This window comes from Zalophus californianus, chromosome 4 (assembly GCF_009762305.2).
Source record: "Zalophus californianus isolate mZalCal1 chromosome 4, mZalCal1.pri.v2, whole genome shotgun sequence".
In the NCBI taxonomy this organism is placed as follows: Eukaryota; Metazoa; Chordata; class Mammalia; order Carnivora; family Otariidae; genus Zalophus; species Zalophus californianus.
This window is the reverse complement of record NC_045598.1, coordinates 7,819,321-7,835,341: the sequence shown is the minus strand read 5'-3', so window position 1 is coordinate 7,835,341 and position 16,021 is coordinate 7,819,321. Positions and strand designations below refer to the sequence as shown.

Below are 16,021 nucleotides of genomic sequence, written 5' to 3'. Positions count from 1 at the left end.
ATGTCCTCATTTTTCTTAAACACCGTTTCCACTGAGTGAAATGTTTAGAAGGGACGCACAGGGAGAACTTTATTTCCTACCAGGGAGTTCAGAGCCACCAGGCAGAGCCCATAAAGCACCCGGAGCCTGGTAGCTGACAGGCCACCCGGCCCTGAAATGCATTACTCACGAGTTTGGGTGGGGGGGGCTGCCAGGCCTGCCCAGTCCCCAGGGACTGCCCCCCCCCACAGCAGGACAAGCAACTTGGAGAACCAGGCCATGGACGCTGGGCACTGGAGCTTCTCATCCCCTTGAGCACAGGCTGTGCAGGGCAGAGGAGGGCCTGGCCCCAACCTGGCTGGGAGGTGGAGCCGTTCCAGCCACCCCCAGCCCCTTAGTCCCCAGAGATCCGGGCCCAGGGGCCCAGGTGCAGCTATAGGAGCCCCCCTGTCTCCCCCATAACTGGCAGGAGCCCTGGCCTCCTCAGCCTTTGGAGGGAGTGATGAGATTCCTGCCATAACCGGCCCTTCTCCCGAGGCCCTCCCTTCATTTGATTTCTGAAGCTGGCTGATTTGAATATTTATAAATATCAGTAAATTATTTATTGTAGCAATCTGCTGCACCATTTTACCCATTGCAGTTAACACTTTAGGGGGCTCCGTGTTATGGGAACCAGGAGTGGGGGTGAGGAGGAGACAGGGCAGAGAGGCCTGGGACCTCCTACAGCCCACCCAGGAGCCTGAACTGGGGACGTGGTGGCAGCCTCAGCACCTTGCTGAGCCTGGGGCCTTGATGAGCCCAGGCTCTGGGGTGTCTGCGCGGCTCCAGGATCAGTTGTTTCTTCTATCAAAGAAGGGATGATGGCAGTCCCTGCTTCACTGGGTCATCGTGAGGCATATCGTGAGATAGTACCCAGAAATGTGCATGGAAAGTCTGGTTTCTGCCCCACCTGCCTGCCATCAGGATCTGCTCAGCTCACAGAGGAGAGCTGCTTGCAGGTGGGCTGGTGGAGTTTGGAGCCCTGGGAGGGAAGGTTCAGACCCTGGGAGCTGATGCAAGGGGGGGGGGGGCGTTTGTTGCTGAGTGGGCAGCCTGTCCCCCGGCCAGGCCCCCCCAGGCTCTCTGGTCTCCCCTCTCTCTTCAGGGCCGGGTGAGGTTTCCAGGTCTTGGGATCTTGTGCCTAGATGTGCACCACACCTGCTTGCTTGTCGTCCCCCCCCCCCCCCCCCCGCGCCAGGACTCAGCTGCCTTTTCTCAGGTCCTTGCTTGCCAGAACTCTCCCACCTTCAAGTCCTGTGGCCCTTTCACGGAGGGGAGAGCCCGCCCAGGGCCGTGAGCTAGCAAGGGGGAGAGCCAGGCTATGCCCTGGGGCTGTGCCGCCTCCTGAGGCTCACCACACGGGGCCAGAGCTGCTGGGGCCAGAGACTAGAGGCTGGGAGAGCCGCTAGGCTTGCTGCCTGCATGCAGGTCCTGGCCGCTTCTTCCCTCGGGCCTGACTGGGCCCACCTCAGCTGCCTCGCCCCCTGCCTCCTTTCTGGAGCCCGTCCCTGGGTAAGCAGTGCAGGGAGTCCCCTCGCCTTCCCACCCTCTGGCCCAAGCCTGCCTCCCGGGCAGTATTGTTCCCAGAGGAAGTGTCCAGTGTAAATAGAGCAGCGGGCAGGCTGGTGGCGGGAAGGAGATGAAAGGGGCAGTGACAGGGCCGGGGACGGATGGCTTCCTCCCATTGAGGCCTGGCCACGGCGTTTATATTTTAGGGAAGAAAGTCGGAGGAATGTTTACATGGACAGGAGCCTGGGGTCAGACCACGAGGGGGGTAGTCTGTATGTCCCAGGGCCCTGAGGGAGGGGGAGGGGAGAAGGGCTCCACGGAGTGGGCCGGAAGGCGGATGGACCTTAGCTCTTTCATACTCCCTACGGCTGCCCTAGCCTCTGCCTCCTGCCCTGCACCCCAGGCCCACATGCCTTCTCCACCTCTACCCTTGGGACCAGCAGTAGAGTCAGAGGGAGGGCAACATCTGGAAGGCAGGTGGGCTGGGGCAGAGCAGCATCTGGAGGGCAGGTGTGGGGGATGTAGGCGGAGCAAAGGGGCCTGTGGGCTGGGGGTGGGCCCTGGGTGCACAGCTGCATCGCAGCTGGTGGGGGCCCAGGAGGGACCGAGCCAGGCACACAGCCGAGACCAGGGAAGGGTGGGCTGGACTGGGTGGGCCCAAGTGCCGGGAGGCTCCAGGATGGGTGGGAGCCCAAGGAGGGGGTGTCATCAGCAGCAAGTGCAGCCCTGGGAGCTTCTGCTTCCCTCTTCCTTGGGATAAATATTTATAGACCCATTTGCTGTCTGCCATACACACTTGGCTGCTTACCTCCTGGTAAAAATAGAGCAGGCTCCCCTACTCCCCCCTTCCCTTCCCAACCAGGGCAGGGGACAGAGGGGGCCAGGTGAGGCCTGCTGCCTATAGGTCTGCTGGAGGAAACTTGGTGTTGTGCGGCCTGGCGGCTGGCCCAGCAGTTGGGTGGGATGGTGTGACTAGGGGACCCCCGTCAGTGCTTGGAGACTTGGGCATGGGCAGCACAGACTTGGAGATCTGGGTGAACTTGGGGAGAGCGGGCCCCTGGCCTGGGCAAGGGTGGGGCCCAGGAGAGCCAGGGCCCCAGGACTGGGAGGACTGGTGTGAGCCAAGCAGAGCCTTCTCTGGCACTGCACACTACCTAGACTGGCCTAGGTCGCCGGGCCGCTAAGGCCCCAGGCCATGTGCCCTGGCAGCCGGCTTCAGGGCAGGTCTGGGGCTGCTGGGCATTGTGCAACCACCCAGGTGCACAAGCCGAGTCTCCTCGTGGAACAGGGTCCCTGGGCAGGCCCAGGTGTGATCATCCTGTCTGATCATGCCTCTCGGGGGGCTTCCAGGTGTGGGGGTTTTTAGGGTATTGACCCATTATAGGGAAGCCCCTTCTGCCCCTGGCCCTGGGAGCGGAGCCCCTGCCCTCACTGAGCCTTTTGACCATTGTGGGTGGAGACTCAGACATGCCCATTCCTCCGTTGAGGGACACGCGAGGGAGCCCTGCCACTGAGAGACTCCAGTGGGGCCCCCTGTGCCCATAGCCAGTGTGGTCTGAGCCTGTGTGCCCAGCCCACCACGGGGTCTGGCCCACAACAGGAGCTGACTAAATGGATGGATGGAAGGGTGGAGGACAGACAGATACGCAAACATGTGTATGCGTGTCCACCCTTGGCCTTTGTGGCAGGTCCCAGGCTGTGTGGTGAGGGGACTTGCCGTGCACCATCCCCTCCACCCCGGACCCTGGAAGCCCCACTCAGCAGCCGTGAGGAAGGTGGCGAGGCCTCAGGCGGCCTTAGTTAGAGTTTCTGTCGAGCTGTCATGTGCAGGGATTCGGCACCGCAACTGCAGCTTTTGGGCTCTCTGTTGGGGATGTGAGGAATCCCAACCTGTTCCAGCTGTGGCTTCTCCAGGTGGGGACGTGGGCTTCCCAGAATCAGCCAGGCCTTCTAGGGCCGCGGGAGCTGGCTGAGGCCGAGAAGGCAGAGTGGGATCCCTGGACAGGGATGAGCGGTTCTCGGAGGGACTATCAGGAGTTCTGTCCTTGAATGGCCCTCACTGAAGCTTGAGGAAAGGAAATGGCCAGAGAATTCGAGTGGGTCTGTGAAGGGGAGGGGAGGGAGGAAAGACAGAGGCCTTCAGAGGGCCCTGGGTGGCTGGGGGGAGAAGGAAGGGGTCTCGGGGCTCTCCAGTGAACAGAGGTAGGAGTCCGGTGGGGCCCAGGGACCAGGTCTGGCAGAGGAGCTGCCAGGGAGGAGATGCTCAGGTGGGGAAGAGCGCCAGCCCCTTGTGGCTGGGACAGGAAGGCAGGGGATTGGTGCAGGCTGCTCCCTGGCTCTCGGCAATCTCCTCCCTGCGCGGCAGGCCATGGCGGGGGGCGGGGGTGGCACATGCTCCCGAGATGCTGTCACTTACCAGCGTTACCCAGTGCCCAGCCCCTCAGCCAGCGTGCATACCTCAGTATCCTTGCGTGTCAGAGGACACACCGCCTCCTCTATCTGGGGTCATGTCTGGCCTGCTTCTCAGAAGAGGAATTGAGGGCCAAGCAGGTGTAAGAAATGCTTCCAGAAACCAGGTGCTGAGGAGAAGCCTGCCCCTGGTGTTTGAAGATCATCCATTGGGATGTTCATTTATAAACAAGCCCTCCTTGAACCACCTAGTACAGGCCCGCCCCAGTGCCCAGCTCTGAGGATGGAGTGCCGGGTGAACTGGGCCCCTGGAGCTCGGGGTCCGGTGAAGGGCCTGAGGCCCCACCAGCCAGGCTCAGGACAGTGCGGGGAAGGTGGAGGATTGGGAAGACATGGGGCCTGGGGGCTGCCGAGGGTGGTGGGGGGGCGCTGAGCCCAGCACGTGCCTGCCCCTGACCTCTCTGTCTGCCCCGCAGCTGAAGGGACCCGGTGCACCGACCCACCTGCAGACAAGCCCGCAATGGCGGCCAAGCGCAAAGGCGGCCTGAAGCTCAATGCTATCTGCGCCAAGCTGAGCCGCCAGGTGGTGGTGGAGAAGGGGGCAGAGGCAGGCCCCCAGGCCGAGGGCAGCCCACTGCGGCCGCGGGACCGAGAGGCCGGCATGGCCCGGGGCACCCGCAGCGAGGAAGACAAGAGGCGGGCAGTGATCGAGAAGTGGGTCAACGGCGAGTACAGTGAGGAGCCCGCGCCCACGCTGGGCCTGGGACGGATGGGCCGCGAGGGCCTGGAGCTGCCCCCCGAGGGCGTCTACATGGTGCAGCCCCAGGGCTGCAGCGACGAGGAGGACCACGGCGAAGAGCCCCCCAAGGATGGCAGTGGCGTTGCGGACGAGAAGGAGTCTGATGGGGCAGCCTCCAAGGACAACAGCAGCCCCGGTGCCAAGCAGGCTTCCGGTAGGTGTCTGAGCCCCAGACGGACGGATGGATGGATGGCATGACCCCGTCGGCGGGGGGAATAGGGGGGGGTCCACGGAGCCTGCCCCCTTCCCCCACGTGTGCTCCCCTTACCGGTACCTCATTCTGCCCCGCCCGTTCTCCTGACATGGGGGCTTAGGGCCAGGGTAGTGGCCAGAACAGGGGAGACTTGCTTGGGGTGGCAGAGAAGCTTCCCAGGGTGAGCCGGGCTGGGGGCGACCGTGAGCACAGGGGTGTCTGATGGCTGCAGGGATGCAGGACAGAGGACAGACTGTTGGACTGTCTCTCCACGCCTGCGCAGAGGAGCCTACAGGGGCAGGGCTGGTCAGCTCCAGGATAGGCCTACTCTCCCACCCTCCCCTGTCCTCTCCCAAAAGCCTTACCCTCACTAGGGACATTGGCTATCCCAGGCCCGACCTCTCGGGGGTGAGGCCCAGGGCCGCAGGATGGCCCCACCCGGCCCAGCCTGCATATCCCATCATACCCACCTGCCCGGGACGCACTCCTCTGGCTGACCTCTTTCCTGTGCACGAGATGGCTAAGGCCCGGCTTTTCGGCTGTCTCCTTGTCCTTACAACTCAGAGCAGCCTGGAGCTCCTTCCCCTCCAGGGAGGGAGGGCCTGCAGTTTCGGGTGGAAGGGGGTCACCACCGCTAGGATGGAACCCCAGGTCTGGGTTTTTTTCTCCTGCTCCTAGCCTCCTTCTCAGGCCTGTGCCTGGTGCCCCGAGCCTCCCCTGCCTGCTCCCCGATCCCCTTCCCCCTGCAGCGAGGGGCGCATCTCCTCCCTGCGCGGGGAGCCCAGCGCAGCCACATAATTATGCATATAAGATATAAACAGAGCTGTTTAATTATCCTTCGCCACATCAGTGACAGAGTAATTAACAAACATTGCAAGATCAATGAGGAAAAGTGTGACCTTCAGTTTCCTCTGATAGGAAAAGCCCTTGCCGTTCCCAGACACAAGGTGATTGTGCTGAGCCAGAGGAGAGGGAGGGGCAGGGACAAGGGCCGCTGTCCCGTCGGGGCCCCAGCCCCTCCCAGGCCCAGCTCTGCCCTGGTTCCTGCCTTCTCTCAGCCCAAGTGGGGAGCTGGGACCCTGGAGGTAGGGCTGGAACTGCCAGTGGCCTCATGACCCAGGCATCGCTCCTCCTCGGGTTGGAGGCCCCGTGGGACTGCGGTCTGACACCTGGGGCAGCCTGCTCAGCCCAGGCCACCAGAGAGAACCAGCTAGAGCCCTATCCGCCCACCGGGCTCAGGCCACCTTCTCTGGGCCTGGGGGCTCAGGAATGCAGGCCTCTGGGCTGCCCCAGACCCCCGCCAGGCCCCCTCCCTCCGCTAAGCTGCCTGCCCTTCAAAGCCTTCTGTCTCTCTGCCATATATAGTGAGGGCTCAGCTGCCTCCTGCTATTTTTAGCCCCTTTCCCTGGTCCCTGAACCACTGAATCTTAGCAGCCAGAGCCCACTCCTCCCAGGCTGGGCGCCCCCCACCCCACATAGCTTGAGGTTAGGACAGTGGCCCACCGGCCACCCCACCCCAGGGAACAGCCATCTGTTGGCTCCTGGAGTCAGTCTGCCCACCTTGGGGGCCAGGTGCTACCTGCGACTGTCCTTGTCACACAGACCTGGTAGGTGGGGATGTGGGTTGGGAGGTGACCCCCATCGGCCACCCTGCTGGGGTCCTGGGCCTCCCCTTCCTCAGCCACGCCTTCCCCTGCTGTGCTGTTAGGACTCCCGGCCAGGCATCCTGCTTCTCCGAGTATGCCCGGCTTTGTGGGCTCAGACGAGAATGCAGAGAACGTGTGTGTCCCTGAGGCCCATGAGGGTCTCACCCTCCTATGTGCACCCACCCCTGATTCAGGACACAGCACAGAGTAGGTGTTTAGTGAGTTTCTGCACGGGAACGAGCAGGTCTGGGTGCGCCGGAAGTCACACGTCGGCTGTGGTGGAAGGTGGTGTGTGCAGGGAGGCAGGTCTCCACAGGAAAAGCCCACGCAGCATAGGATCAGCTTGCCTCCACCGTCAGGAGACTCATCCTGGGGAGATGCGTGTAGGATTTGGGGTGGTTTGTGTCCATGTGTGTGTTTGTGGAGCTGGGCAGGTAGCTGGGGGTGTGCATGTGTGTGCGCGTGTGCACACGGGTGTTTGCTCATGTCCCTGTGGAGAAGTTGCCCCCGCAGTGGGCACAAGTGGGGCTCACAGACGGGCCACAGTCTGTCCGCTGCCAGGGCTGGCAGGCCCAACCTCTCAGGCCCGGACTCTCCTCGGGGGGACCACCCTCACATGCCAGCACAAGGATTGGCAGGGGAGGTTCGTAGGACTTCCCACGTCATAAATCTTCACTGCAGAGAGCCCTGAGTGAGTCTGAGTAAACACATCGGCAGGGCACCTGCCCCCTCCGCCCTGTTGTCTGGGACCCTCAGCCACTGGGGGGCTGGTGGGAAGCCAAGAGGCCAGCTCCTGGGGAGGCTTGGGGCAAGCCCTCCACCTCCCGGGGATGAGGGACTGTGTGTCCACTTGGGGGATCCGGGAGAATCCCCCAGGTGGGCTCAACCAGTCCCACCCCAACCCTGTCCCCAAGGGCTCCCTCAGCTCCTGGGGTCCCTCCTGATGGCATGGCCGCTGCCCCACATCCCTACCTGTCCCCAGCCCCCATGTCACCCCACCCTGAGGAGGCGGGTTGGGATCTGGCCTTACTTCCAGTAAAGTGACTTCTCTTTCATATTAGGCCAAGGCGAGAGAGAGGAGACATTTATGAAACTTTGTTTAATGTACTGAAAAGCCATCGGCCAGAACATTTAGGAAATTGATTTTCCTGGCATTGATGAACTCGTTTTATTTTACCCCGGTATTAATTACTTTTTTTTTTAAACAAATTAATTTAAGAGTCGTAAAACCTAACAAGTGAGCCAAATGTCCATAGATCATGTCGTGCTCCGCCCCCTCCCCACGCCAGCCTCCTCCCTCTGTGGGTGGGGGCTTGTGGGGAGGGGGTGCCCCCCATCCCTTGGCCACCCTGCTCTTTCCCAGAGGTGACTGGGCTCTCCCTGCACCACAGGAGAGGCCTCCTCACTCCGGGACTACGCGGCTTCTACCATGACCGAGTTCCTCGGCATGTTTGGCTACGATGACCAGAACACGAGGGACGAGCTGGCCAGGAAGATCAGCTTCGAGAAGCTGCACGCAGGCTCCATCCCGGAGGTGGCCACCTCTTCCATGCTGCCTGCCTCCGAGGATGCCCTCAGCAAGCGGGCACGCTTCTCCAAATACGAGGAGTATATCCGCAAGCTCAAGGCTGGCGAGCAGCTCTCCTGGCCAGCCCACAGCACCAAGGCCGAGGAGCGGGCGGGCAAGGAGGTGGCGGGGTCCCTGCCTGGCCTGCGGCTGCCCAGCAGCACAGCTCACCTGGAGACCAAGGCCACCATCCTGCCCCTGCCCTCACACAGCAGCGTCCCCATGCAGGGCCTGGTGGCCCGCGCCTCCAAGTACGACTTCTTCATCCAGAAACTGAAGACAGGCGAGAACTTGCGGCCCCAGAACGGTAGCACCTACAAGAAGCCATCCAAGTACGACCTGGAGAATGTCAAATACCTCCATCTCTTCAAGCCCGGGGAGGGCAGCCCCGACATGGGCGGGGCCATTGCCTTCAAGACGGGCAAGGTGGGGCGCCCCTCCAAGTATGACGTCCGTGCCATCCAGAAGCCGGGCCCTGCCAAGGTCCCGCCCACCCCCAGCCTGGCTCCTGCGCCCCTTCCCAGCGTGCCCAGTGCTCCCAGCGCCCCTGGGCCAGGGCCTGAGCCACCTGCCTCCCTGCCCTTCAACACTCCCGAGTACCTGAAGTCGACCTTCTCCAAAACAGACTCCATCACCACGGGGACCGTCTCCACTGTCAAGTAAGTCACGCCCCATCCTGAGCTCGGGACTCAAGTAGCCAGGAGGCCCACTTCTCTGCCTCTGAAGCCCATGCTTGTGCACACATCCACTCATACCTTAGGCATATCTACCACGCACCCAGGTTAATATACGCTCAGGTTCTCATACATGTGCTTGCACACACACACACACACACACACACACACACACACACACACACACACACACACACACACATAATCGCTCATGCCCATTTCATGGGCCGGACATCTTGCGGTGTGCACACTTGCTCTCACATGTGCTCATCTGCTAACACGCACACTGGGGCCCGCTGTGACCCCCCATTTCCCAGTGACAGGCTTTCTCCACCTCAAATGCAGCCTTGGGGTTGGCTGGGGAAGCCCCAGTCTGGGTTAGGGGTTCTGGGCTCCAAACTGGTGGTCATGGCTCCCAGGCTCAAAGCCTGGGCTCTGGGGAAGGCAGCGAGAGAAGGCAGGAGTCTGGGGTGGGGGTGAGCCCACTCATTGCTAACCCCCAGGCAATGGTAAAATTCTCTGTGGATCAATTGTGTGGGACTGGGAGACACCCTCCCACACCCTTGAGGCAGAGCCCACAACCTGGGAGCTGATCTAGGGAGTTGCCCACTGGCCTGGGGCGGGGGTGGTTTCTGACCAGCTAACCACACTTGCTTGGCACTGCTCTCACCCCTTCCCCTGGGGTCTTCCCATCCTCCTCCTGACTCGCAGTGTACAACGGGGGCCAGGCCCCAGCTTCTAAGGCTTCCTACCCAGCTGGACTCCAGGTGGGGCCCACGGCTGAGGTGGAGCCCTCCAGCCGGCCAGCTTGGGATGGTCCTCCCTTTGCCGGAGTTGGGTGAATTGAACCCAAGCCAAGGTTCTGCCAAAAGGGCTTTTCAGTCCCACCTTGAGGGCCTCAGAACATGACAGAGCAAGAGAGGGAAGGGCCAGGGCCCCAGGGCAGGGAGCTGCCCCCTAGACGCTCCTGGGGCATGAGGCTACCCCCTGTCCGCTAATCGGCTGTGCCCTGTGTGTCTCTCGCCAGGAACGGATTGCCCACAGATAAACCAGCTGTCACCGAAGATGTAAACATTTACCAGAAATATATTGCCAGGTAGGCCCCTGGGGAGGAGATGGCCATGGAGAGAAGGTGGGATGGTGCCAGGAACGCCTAGGGACTGTGGGACCATATGTCCATCTGACCGCCAGTGCCAAGGTGCCTACTGCTTTCCCACCTTTGTGCACTCCTGCCCTCAAATTCCCCCAAGGGACTACACCCCATCTCAGAGCCCCTGCCCCCTGATGTGGTCTGGGCCAGGGTGGCTGAAGGCCACAGGTGAGCCCAGAGCCCCACCGTCGCTTACATGGAGTCTTGGGTGGGATGCAGGCCAGACATGAACCAGTGGGGATGAGAAGGGGTGTGGGCGATGGTCCTCCCTGACCTGGCCTCAGTGTGCTCCCTGGGCCAGGCCTTGATCCTCACCGCTCGACTCCAGACCCGCTCCTATACATTTCTAAGGTAGCAGGATGGGCAGGTAAAGAACCTTCACCTTAATAGATTCCCCCAAATCAGGCCCCTCGCTGCCAGCGCCCGATGGGACAGCACGTAGCAGGGGCTGTGCCCCAGCCTCTTTCTGCTGATCTTCTAGATTCTTCCCACCCCTCTCTGCCTTTTAGCTTCTCTCTGTTCTATTATTATTATTATTATCATTATTATTAGGGCCTCAGCAGATGGCCCTTTTGGCAGCTTCAGCGTAAATATGTATTTGCAAGTTGTTCTCCCCTTGAAGGGGGTCTCCATCTCTGTCCTACAGTCTGAGGCCCATCTCCTCCCCCACTGTCATTGCGGGCTCTCCCCCAGAGCGGCTTCCCCAGGGTAGCCAGCGCCGAGACCGAGAGCCACACCCCGGCAGCCTCGGGGCCTGGAGAAGGCACGGGGTTTCCCGGGAGGCAGGCAGTGGCCGGGCAGCCTGGGGCTCCTGGCTGCCGAGTTGGCTAGAGAGCACACTCCCTGCCGCAGGAAGCCGAACAGATGCTGTGCTTTAAAAATTCATAACCCTGGGCTGTTTCAAGTGTCAGGAAAGCCCAGGACAGAGAGAGGCTTTAACACCTCTCAGCAGCTGGGCCCTCCCAGCCTGTATCTGCAGCACCTGGCTTAGCCCTGGGTGGGGGGCCAGCGGCGGCACCTGCAGGAAAGGCAGTCGGGCCATGGTGGGGGGCTCCTGCCCTCACTGCCTCATCCCATCCCATCCCAGGCGTCTTCCTGTGTCTCTGCTCTGACTTTCGACCTGCCCCGGCTTCTTCCTCCCCACCTTGGTGCCAGGCCTGTGCGCCTCCCTGGGCCCTCGTTCCCGGGGCAGGTGGCACAGGCCTGCAATTCAGTGGCTCTGGGATTCCCAACAGGCGCAATCCCTCCCCCGGCTTTCTTAGGCCTCTGCCACTTCACCCCTACAGACTACCTCTGCTGCCCCTGCACCCCCACACAGGGCCCTGTGCCCCCGTGAACCCCAGCAGCGCTTCCCTGAGGTATGGGCACACATTTTTCTCAGCTGCTCCGGTCAAGAGCCTGAGAAGCATCCTCACTGGGACTGCTGCCCAGAGAGCCCTGAGCCCCCCGCTCGTCCTTGCAGGTTCTCAGGCAGTCAGCACTGTGGCCACATCCACTGCGCCTACCAGTACCGAGAGCACTACCATTGCCTGGACCCCGAGTGCAACTACCAGGTAGGGTCCAGTGGGCACCAGCCCTGCCCCTGCATACCGGCCCAGGGGCAGACGAGCTTCCCGCAAGTGCACTGGGGGCTCTCAACTCAAGCAGGCAGAGATCCCAGAAAACCAGCCGCCGCAGATAGGCGTCTGATAGGAACCTGAGCCATCTGCATCCCCCGGGTGATAATTGAAGCTCCCATTCACTGGGGGCTTGCCCTGCCCCAGGGGACCAGGCCAGCAGGCAGAGGCCCCTTATCGGACGTTCCCAGTGTCTTCGTGAGGTCAGGACTCCTGCCCCGTCTAACAGATGATCACGTTGAGGCCCAGATAGATTGTCACTTATGGTCAAAACCCTCTTATACGAGCAGAGCAGGTTGTCCCTCTTGCTCACCAGGGAGCTTGCGCTGGCACAGCCCGTTGGTGGTCCTGGGCAAAAGGAGTCATCACCCATCAGAGCCCCTGCCTGAAGGGCTGGGCCCGCTTCGGCTTCTCTGCTCCTGGGCATGACTGCCCGGAGCCTGGTGGGAGGCCAGGGCAGGATCGGGGGTGGGGGTGGGGGCTCCAGAGCCTTTGGAATAGCTCCGTCTCCTGTCTCCTGTGCTGGCCCGGAGGCCACACGGGCTGCCTCCACCCCAGACAGGATTACTCCCGGGGACAGCCAAGGGGCCAGTGGTCTGGGCGGGGTGGGGGGGCTGGCCTCGACCCACGCGGCACTGTCTCGCAGAGGTTCACAAGCAAGCAGGACGTGATCCGCCACTACAACATGCACAAGAAGCGTGACAACTCCCTGCAGCACGGCTTCATGCGCTTCAGCCCACTGGACGACTGCAGTGTCTACTACCACGGCTGCCACCTCAACGGGAAGAGCACCCACTACCACTGCATGCAGGTGCCCCGCCCGCCCCGGGGGCCAGCGTGGCGGGGGGGGCGGGCAGGCCGGACGGCAGTGTCGGGCGGGCCGGGTGGGGGGCAGTGTCGGGCGGGCGGGGTGCAGCGCCGGGGGGCAGTGTTGGGCGGGCGGGCAGGCCGAGGGGCAGTGTCAGGCAGGCGGGGGGCAGCGTCGGGCGGGCGGGGGGCCGGCCCCATGGCCATACTTGGTGCGGGTGCAATTCAGGGAGCTGTTTATACAGACCAACATTTTTCAGGCTTTAACACCAAGAGCCGCATTGCAAATGGTTCCTGAGGAGGTTTTTGTTTAATTTTCTGTTTTAATGCCACGCAGAGTCTGGGCTTTTTCAAGGTGTCAGGTCCAGGGGGGAGCGACTGGGGGTTGCAAATAGCAGCCGGCGCGCCTCCCCCGGTATTTGTCAGGGGGTTGTTATGGGCTCCGTGGAACAACCTGGGCCGGGAGGAGAGGGGGGCTCGCTCTCCGGGCCCTGAGATGGTGCAGACACTGGCACAGCCCAGCCTTCAAGAGTGCTCAGATTCCACTGGTTTTTACTCAATATGGCCACGTTGCCTGCCTTGGCCCAGCCCGGGTGGGGTGGGGAGGGCCCTGTGCCAGGAACTGTCCACAAAGTGAGTCCCTGGGCTGAAGGTGACCGCCAGGCCCCCCAGGTCCAGCCCTGCCCACCGCCAGGGGCTTTGGAGGGAGAGCCACCGATGAGGACCCCAAACCCACCTAGGTGGGGCTAGACTGCCACACCTGTGCCGGGAGGCATCCAGGGGCCCTGAAGACAACCCGACCCTGAGCACAGGCGAGGCCTGGAGGGCCGGAGGGGTTGTTAGAGGCTCTCCACCGCCCAGGGGGATGTTTATGGGGCCGAAGCCCCCCTGAGCAGGGAGGTCACTGGCCAGCAGCACGGCTGCTCTGACCTGGGCCCTGGGGTGCCTGGCCTCAGTTGCCCTGACGGTCGTCCTGCCTGCAGGTGGGCTGTAACAAGGTGTATACCAGCACGTCAGACGTGATGACCCACGAGAACTTCCACAAGAAGAACACCCAGCTCATCAACGATGGCTTCCAGCGCTTCCGAGCCACCGAGGACTGCGGCACAGCCGACTGCCAGTTCTACGGGCAGAAGACCACCCATTTCCACTGCAGGTAAGCGGGGCGCCAGCCAGGGAGGCTTCCTGGTCGGGGGGTGGGGAGGGGGGAAGGATGGACACAGAGACGTGGGCCATACAGGGGTGGGGGGCTGCCCAGAAACTCCTCCTGGGCTCCCCCCACCCCGCGCTGGGGCCAGGGTGGGAGCAGGGCAGGACCACCTCCAGGCCCCCCGAGGCCCTGCGACAGGCTCCCGATGTCCCGTCCAGGCGCCCCGGCTGCACGTTCACCTTCAAGAACAAGTGTGACATCGAGAAGCACAAGAGCTACCACATCAAGGACGACGCGTACGCCAAGGACGGCTTCAAGAAGTTCTACAAGTACGAGGAGTGCAGGTACGAGGGCTGCGTGTACAGCAAGGCCACCAACCACTTCCACTGCATCCGCGCCGGCTGCGGCTTCACCTTCACCTCCACCAGCCAGATGACCTCCCACAAGCGCAAGCACGAGCGCAGGCACGTCCGCTCCTCGGGCGTGCTGGGGCTGCCGGCCTCCCTGCTGGGCGCCAAGGACACAGAGCACGAGGAGTCAAGCAACGACGACCTGGTCGACTTCTCGGCCTTGAGCAGCAAGAACTCCAGCCTGAGCGCCTCCCCGACCAGCCAGCAGTCCTCCGCCTCCCTGGCCGCTGCCGCCGCCGCCACCGCCGAGGCCGTGCCCAGCGCCGCCAAGCCTCCCAACAGCAAGATCTCGGGGCTCCTGTCCCAGGGCCTGCCCGCTTCCATCCCGCTGGCGCTGGCCCTCTCCAACTCAGGCCTGCCCACCGCCGCCCCCTACTTCCCCATCCTGTCGGCTCGGAGTGGCGCCTCCCTGCCCGTGGGCGCCCCTGGCCTGCTGGGTGCCATGTCATCGGGGGCAGCGGCCTCAGCAGCCGCTGACACGCCTGTTCTGGCTGCCTCGGGAGCCGGCGACTCTGCCCCGGCGGCTGCCTCCTCCGTCCCGGTGCCCCCCGCCTCCATCATGGAAAGGATCTCGGCGAGCAAGGGCCTCATTTCACCCATGATGGCCAGGCTGGCCGCCGCCGCCCTCAAGCCCTCTGCCACCTTTGACCCAGGTGAGCAGGCCAGGCCCTGCCCCAGGAAGCAGGTAGCCCGCAGACCCCGGGAACCCACAGCCTCGGGTTGCGGAGCAGAGGGGGAGTGAGGGTGGAGACTGGCAAAGTGCCTTTCTACTCCTGCACCCATGGCCCCTGCCCGCCCAGCCCCCCGTATTGCCTGGTCTCTGTCTCCTACTGTTTATTTGCTCTTGGGGGCCTCTCATTCTGGCCTGCACCTGCAGGCAGCCCTGGTCTTTCATCTGTGAAGTGGAGGCGGTTAAGCCTTCACATCCTGGGGGCAGTTGGTCCTCACCCACTGCCCTGACTTCTCACCCCACCTCGTCCCGAGTCCAGCCCCTGATGAGAGCAGTCCCGGAACCCCATGTTTCCCTAGGGCCCCCCTCTGTGTCACCTGGAGGGGGCAGGAGTCCAGTGGGGTGGCCAGACTTCAGGGATGCTTGGGATTCACACCTGGCCAGCCCCTCGAGGCCGAGGACATCCTTCCAGTCTCTCCCCCTCAATCAGTGCCATCTGGTAGAACTTTCTGCGACCACGGAAACGTTCTGTTCTGCGCTGTCCAGTATGGCAGCCGCTAGTCACAGGTGCCTGTTGAGCGCTTGAAATTGGCCATGTGACCAGGGAACTGGATTTCTATTGGATAACTGAGTCACACCTGCCCAGCTGCTGCCATGTTGGACTACGCAGCTGGAGCCTGCTGCTCACACCTCCACTCTCCCTCTGGCTCGCCGAGGGGCACGGTTCTCCTCTCTCACGTTTTCCACTCTTTTTAAATGTCTTCTGTGTCTCTGGAGCTCTTCGGCTTTTCTGTTTACCTGGCTCTTCTCCCCTGTCCCCTGTGACAAAAGTCAGCTGTCACTTCGTCCACTCATTCAACAACCGCTGTGCTTGCCGAGGGCCAGGCAGCTGGCTGGTGCTGGGGACACACAGGGAGGCAGAGTCCTGCCTTGTGGAGCTGAAGGACCAGTGCGGATAGTCTGCTCCCGGGCACACAGCTAGGAGGGGGCCAAGTCTGGACTTGGACCTCAGTGGTCCGACTCCTGAGCCCGAGCGCCCTGCTCCTCTGTGAGGTCATCTCGAGACCAGCCAAGCCCTAAGGTCCCTGTGGCCTAGCCCAGGGATCTGCCCAGACCTCCCGGAGGGCCTGCCAGTGCTTGGCAAGGGGGCCGGGCCGTATCCTGGGGGACCTTGGGCAAGTGACTTTGGGGAGCTACCGGCATGTGGACGCTGAGTTCCAAAAACTCAGCTGTCCCCAGTGGGACACTCCTGTCAGCTGGAAGTGGCGACACGCACCTTCCATTCCGGGCATGGGACGGACAGCAGGACTGCCCGGGGGGCCATGCCCCTCTGGCCAGCTGCTTCAGGGCCACGTGGAGCTCCGTGGCCAGACTGGCAACTTCTTCCTTTTCATTAGAAAAAT

The 16,021-nt window shown here is 62.5% G+C and overlaps 1 protein-coding gene across 3 annotated transcripts in view; it reads left to right on the top strand.

Annotated features, from left to right (window-relative positions):
- The window catches only part of CASZ1 (castor zinc finger 1), a 120,800-nt gene that overhangs the window by 89,999 nt on the left and 14,780 nt on the right, over positions 1-16,021 (top strand). For all 3 annotated transcript variants that reach the window (XM_027578093.2, XM_027578122.2, XM_027578103.2), the window contains 7 exons: positions 4,413-4,889; positions 7,966-8,800; positions 9,843-9,911; positions 11,428-11,518; positions 12,228-12,392; positions 13,372-13,544; positions 13,757-14,601. In XM_027578093.2, coding sequence (XP_027433894.1) covers positions 4,413-4,889; positions 7,966-8,800; positions 9,843-9,911; positions 11,428-11,518; positions 12,228-12,392; positions 13,372-13,544; positions 13,757-14,601 — 2,655 coding nt within the window. The remainder of the gene's footprint in view (positions 1-4,412; positions 4,890-7,965; positions 8,801-9,842; positions 9,912-11,427; positions 11,519-12,227; positions 12,393-13,371; positions 13,545-13,756; positions 14,602-16,021) is intronic.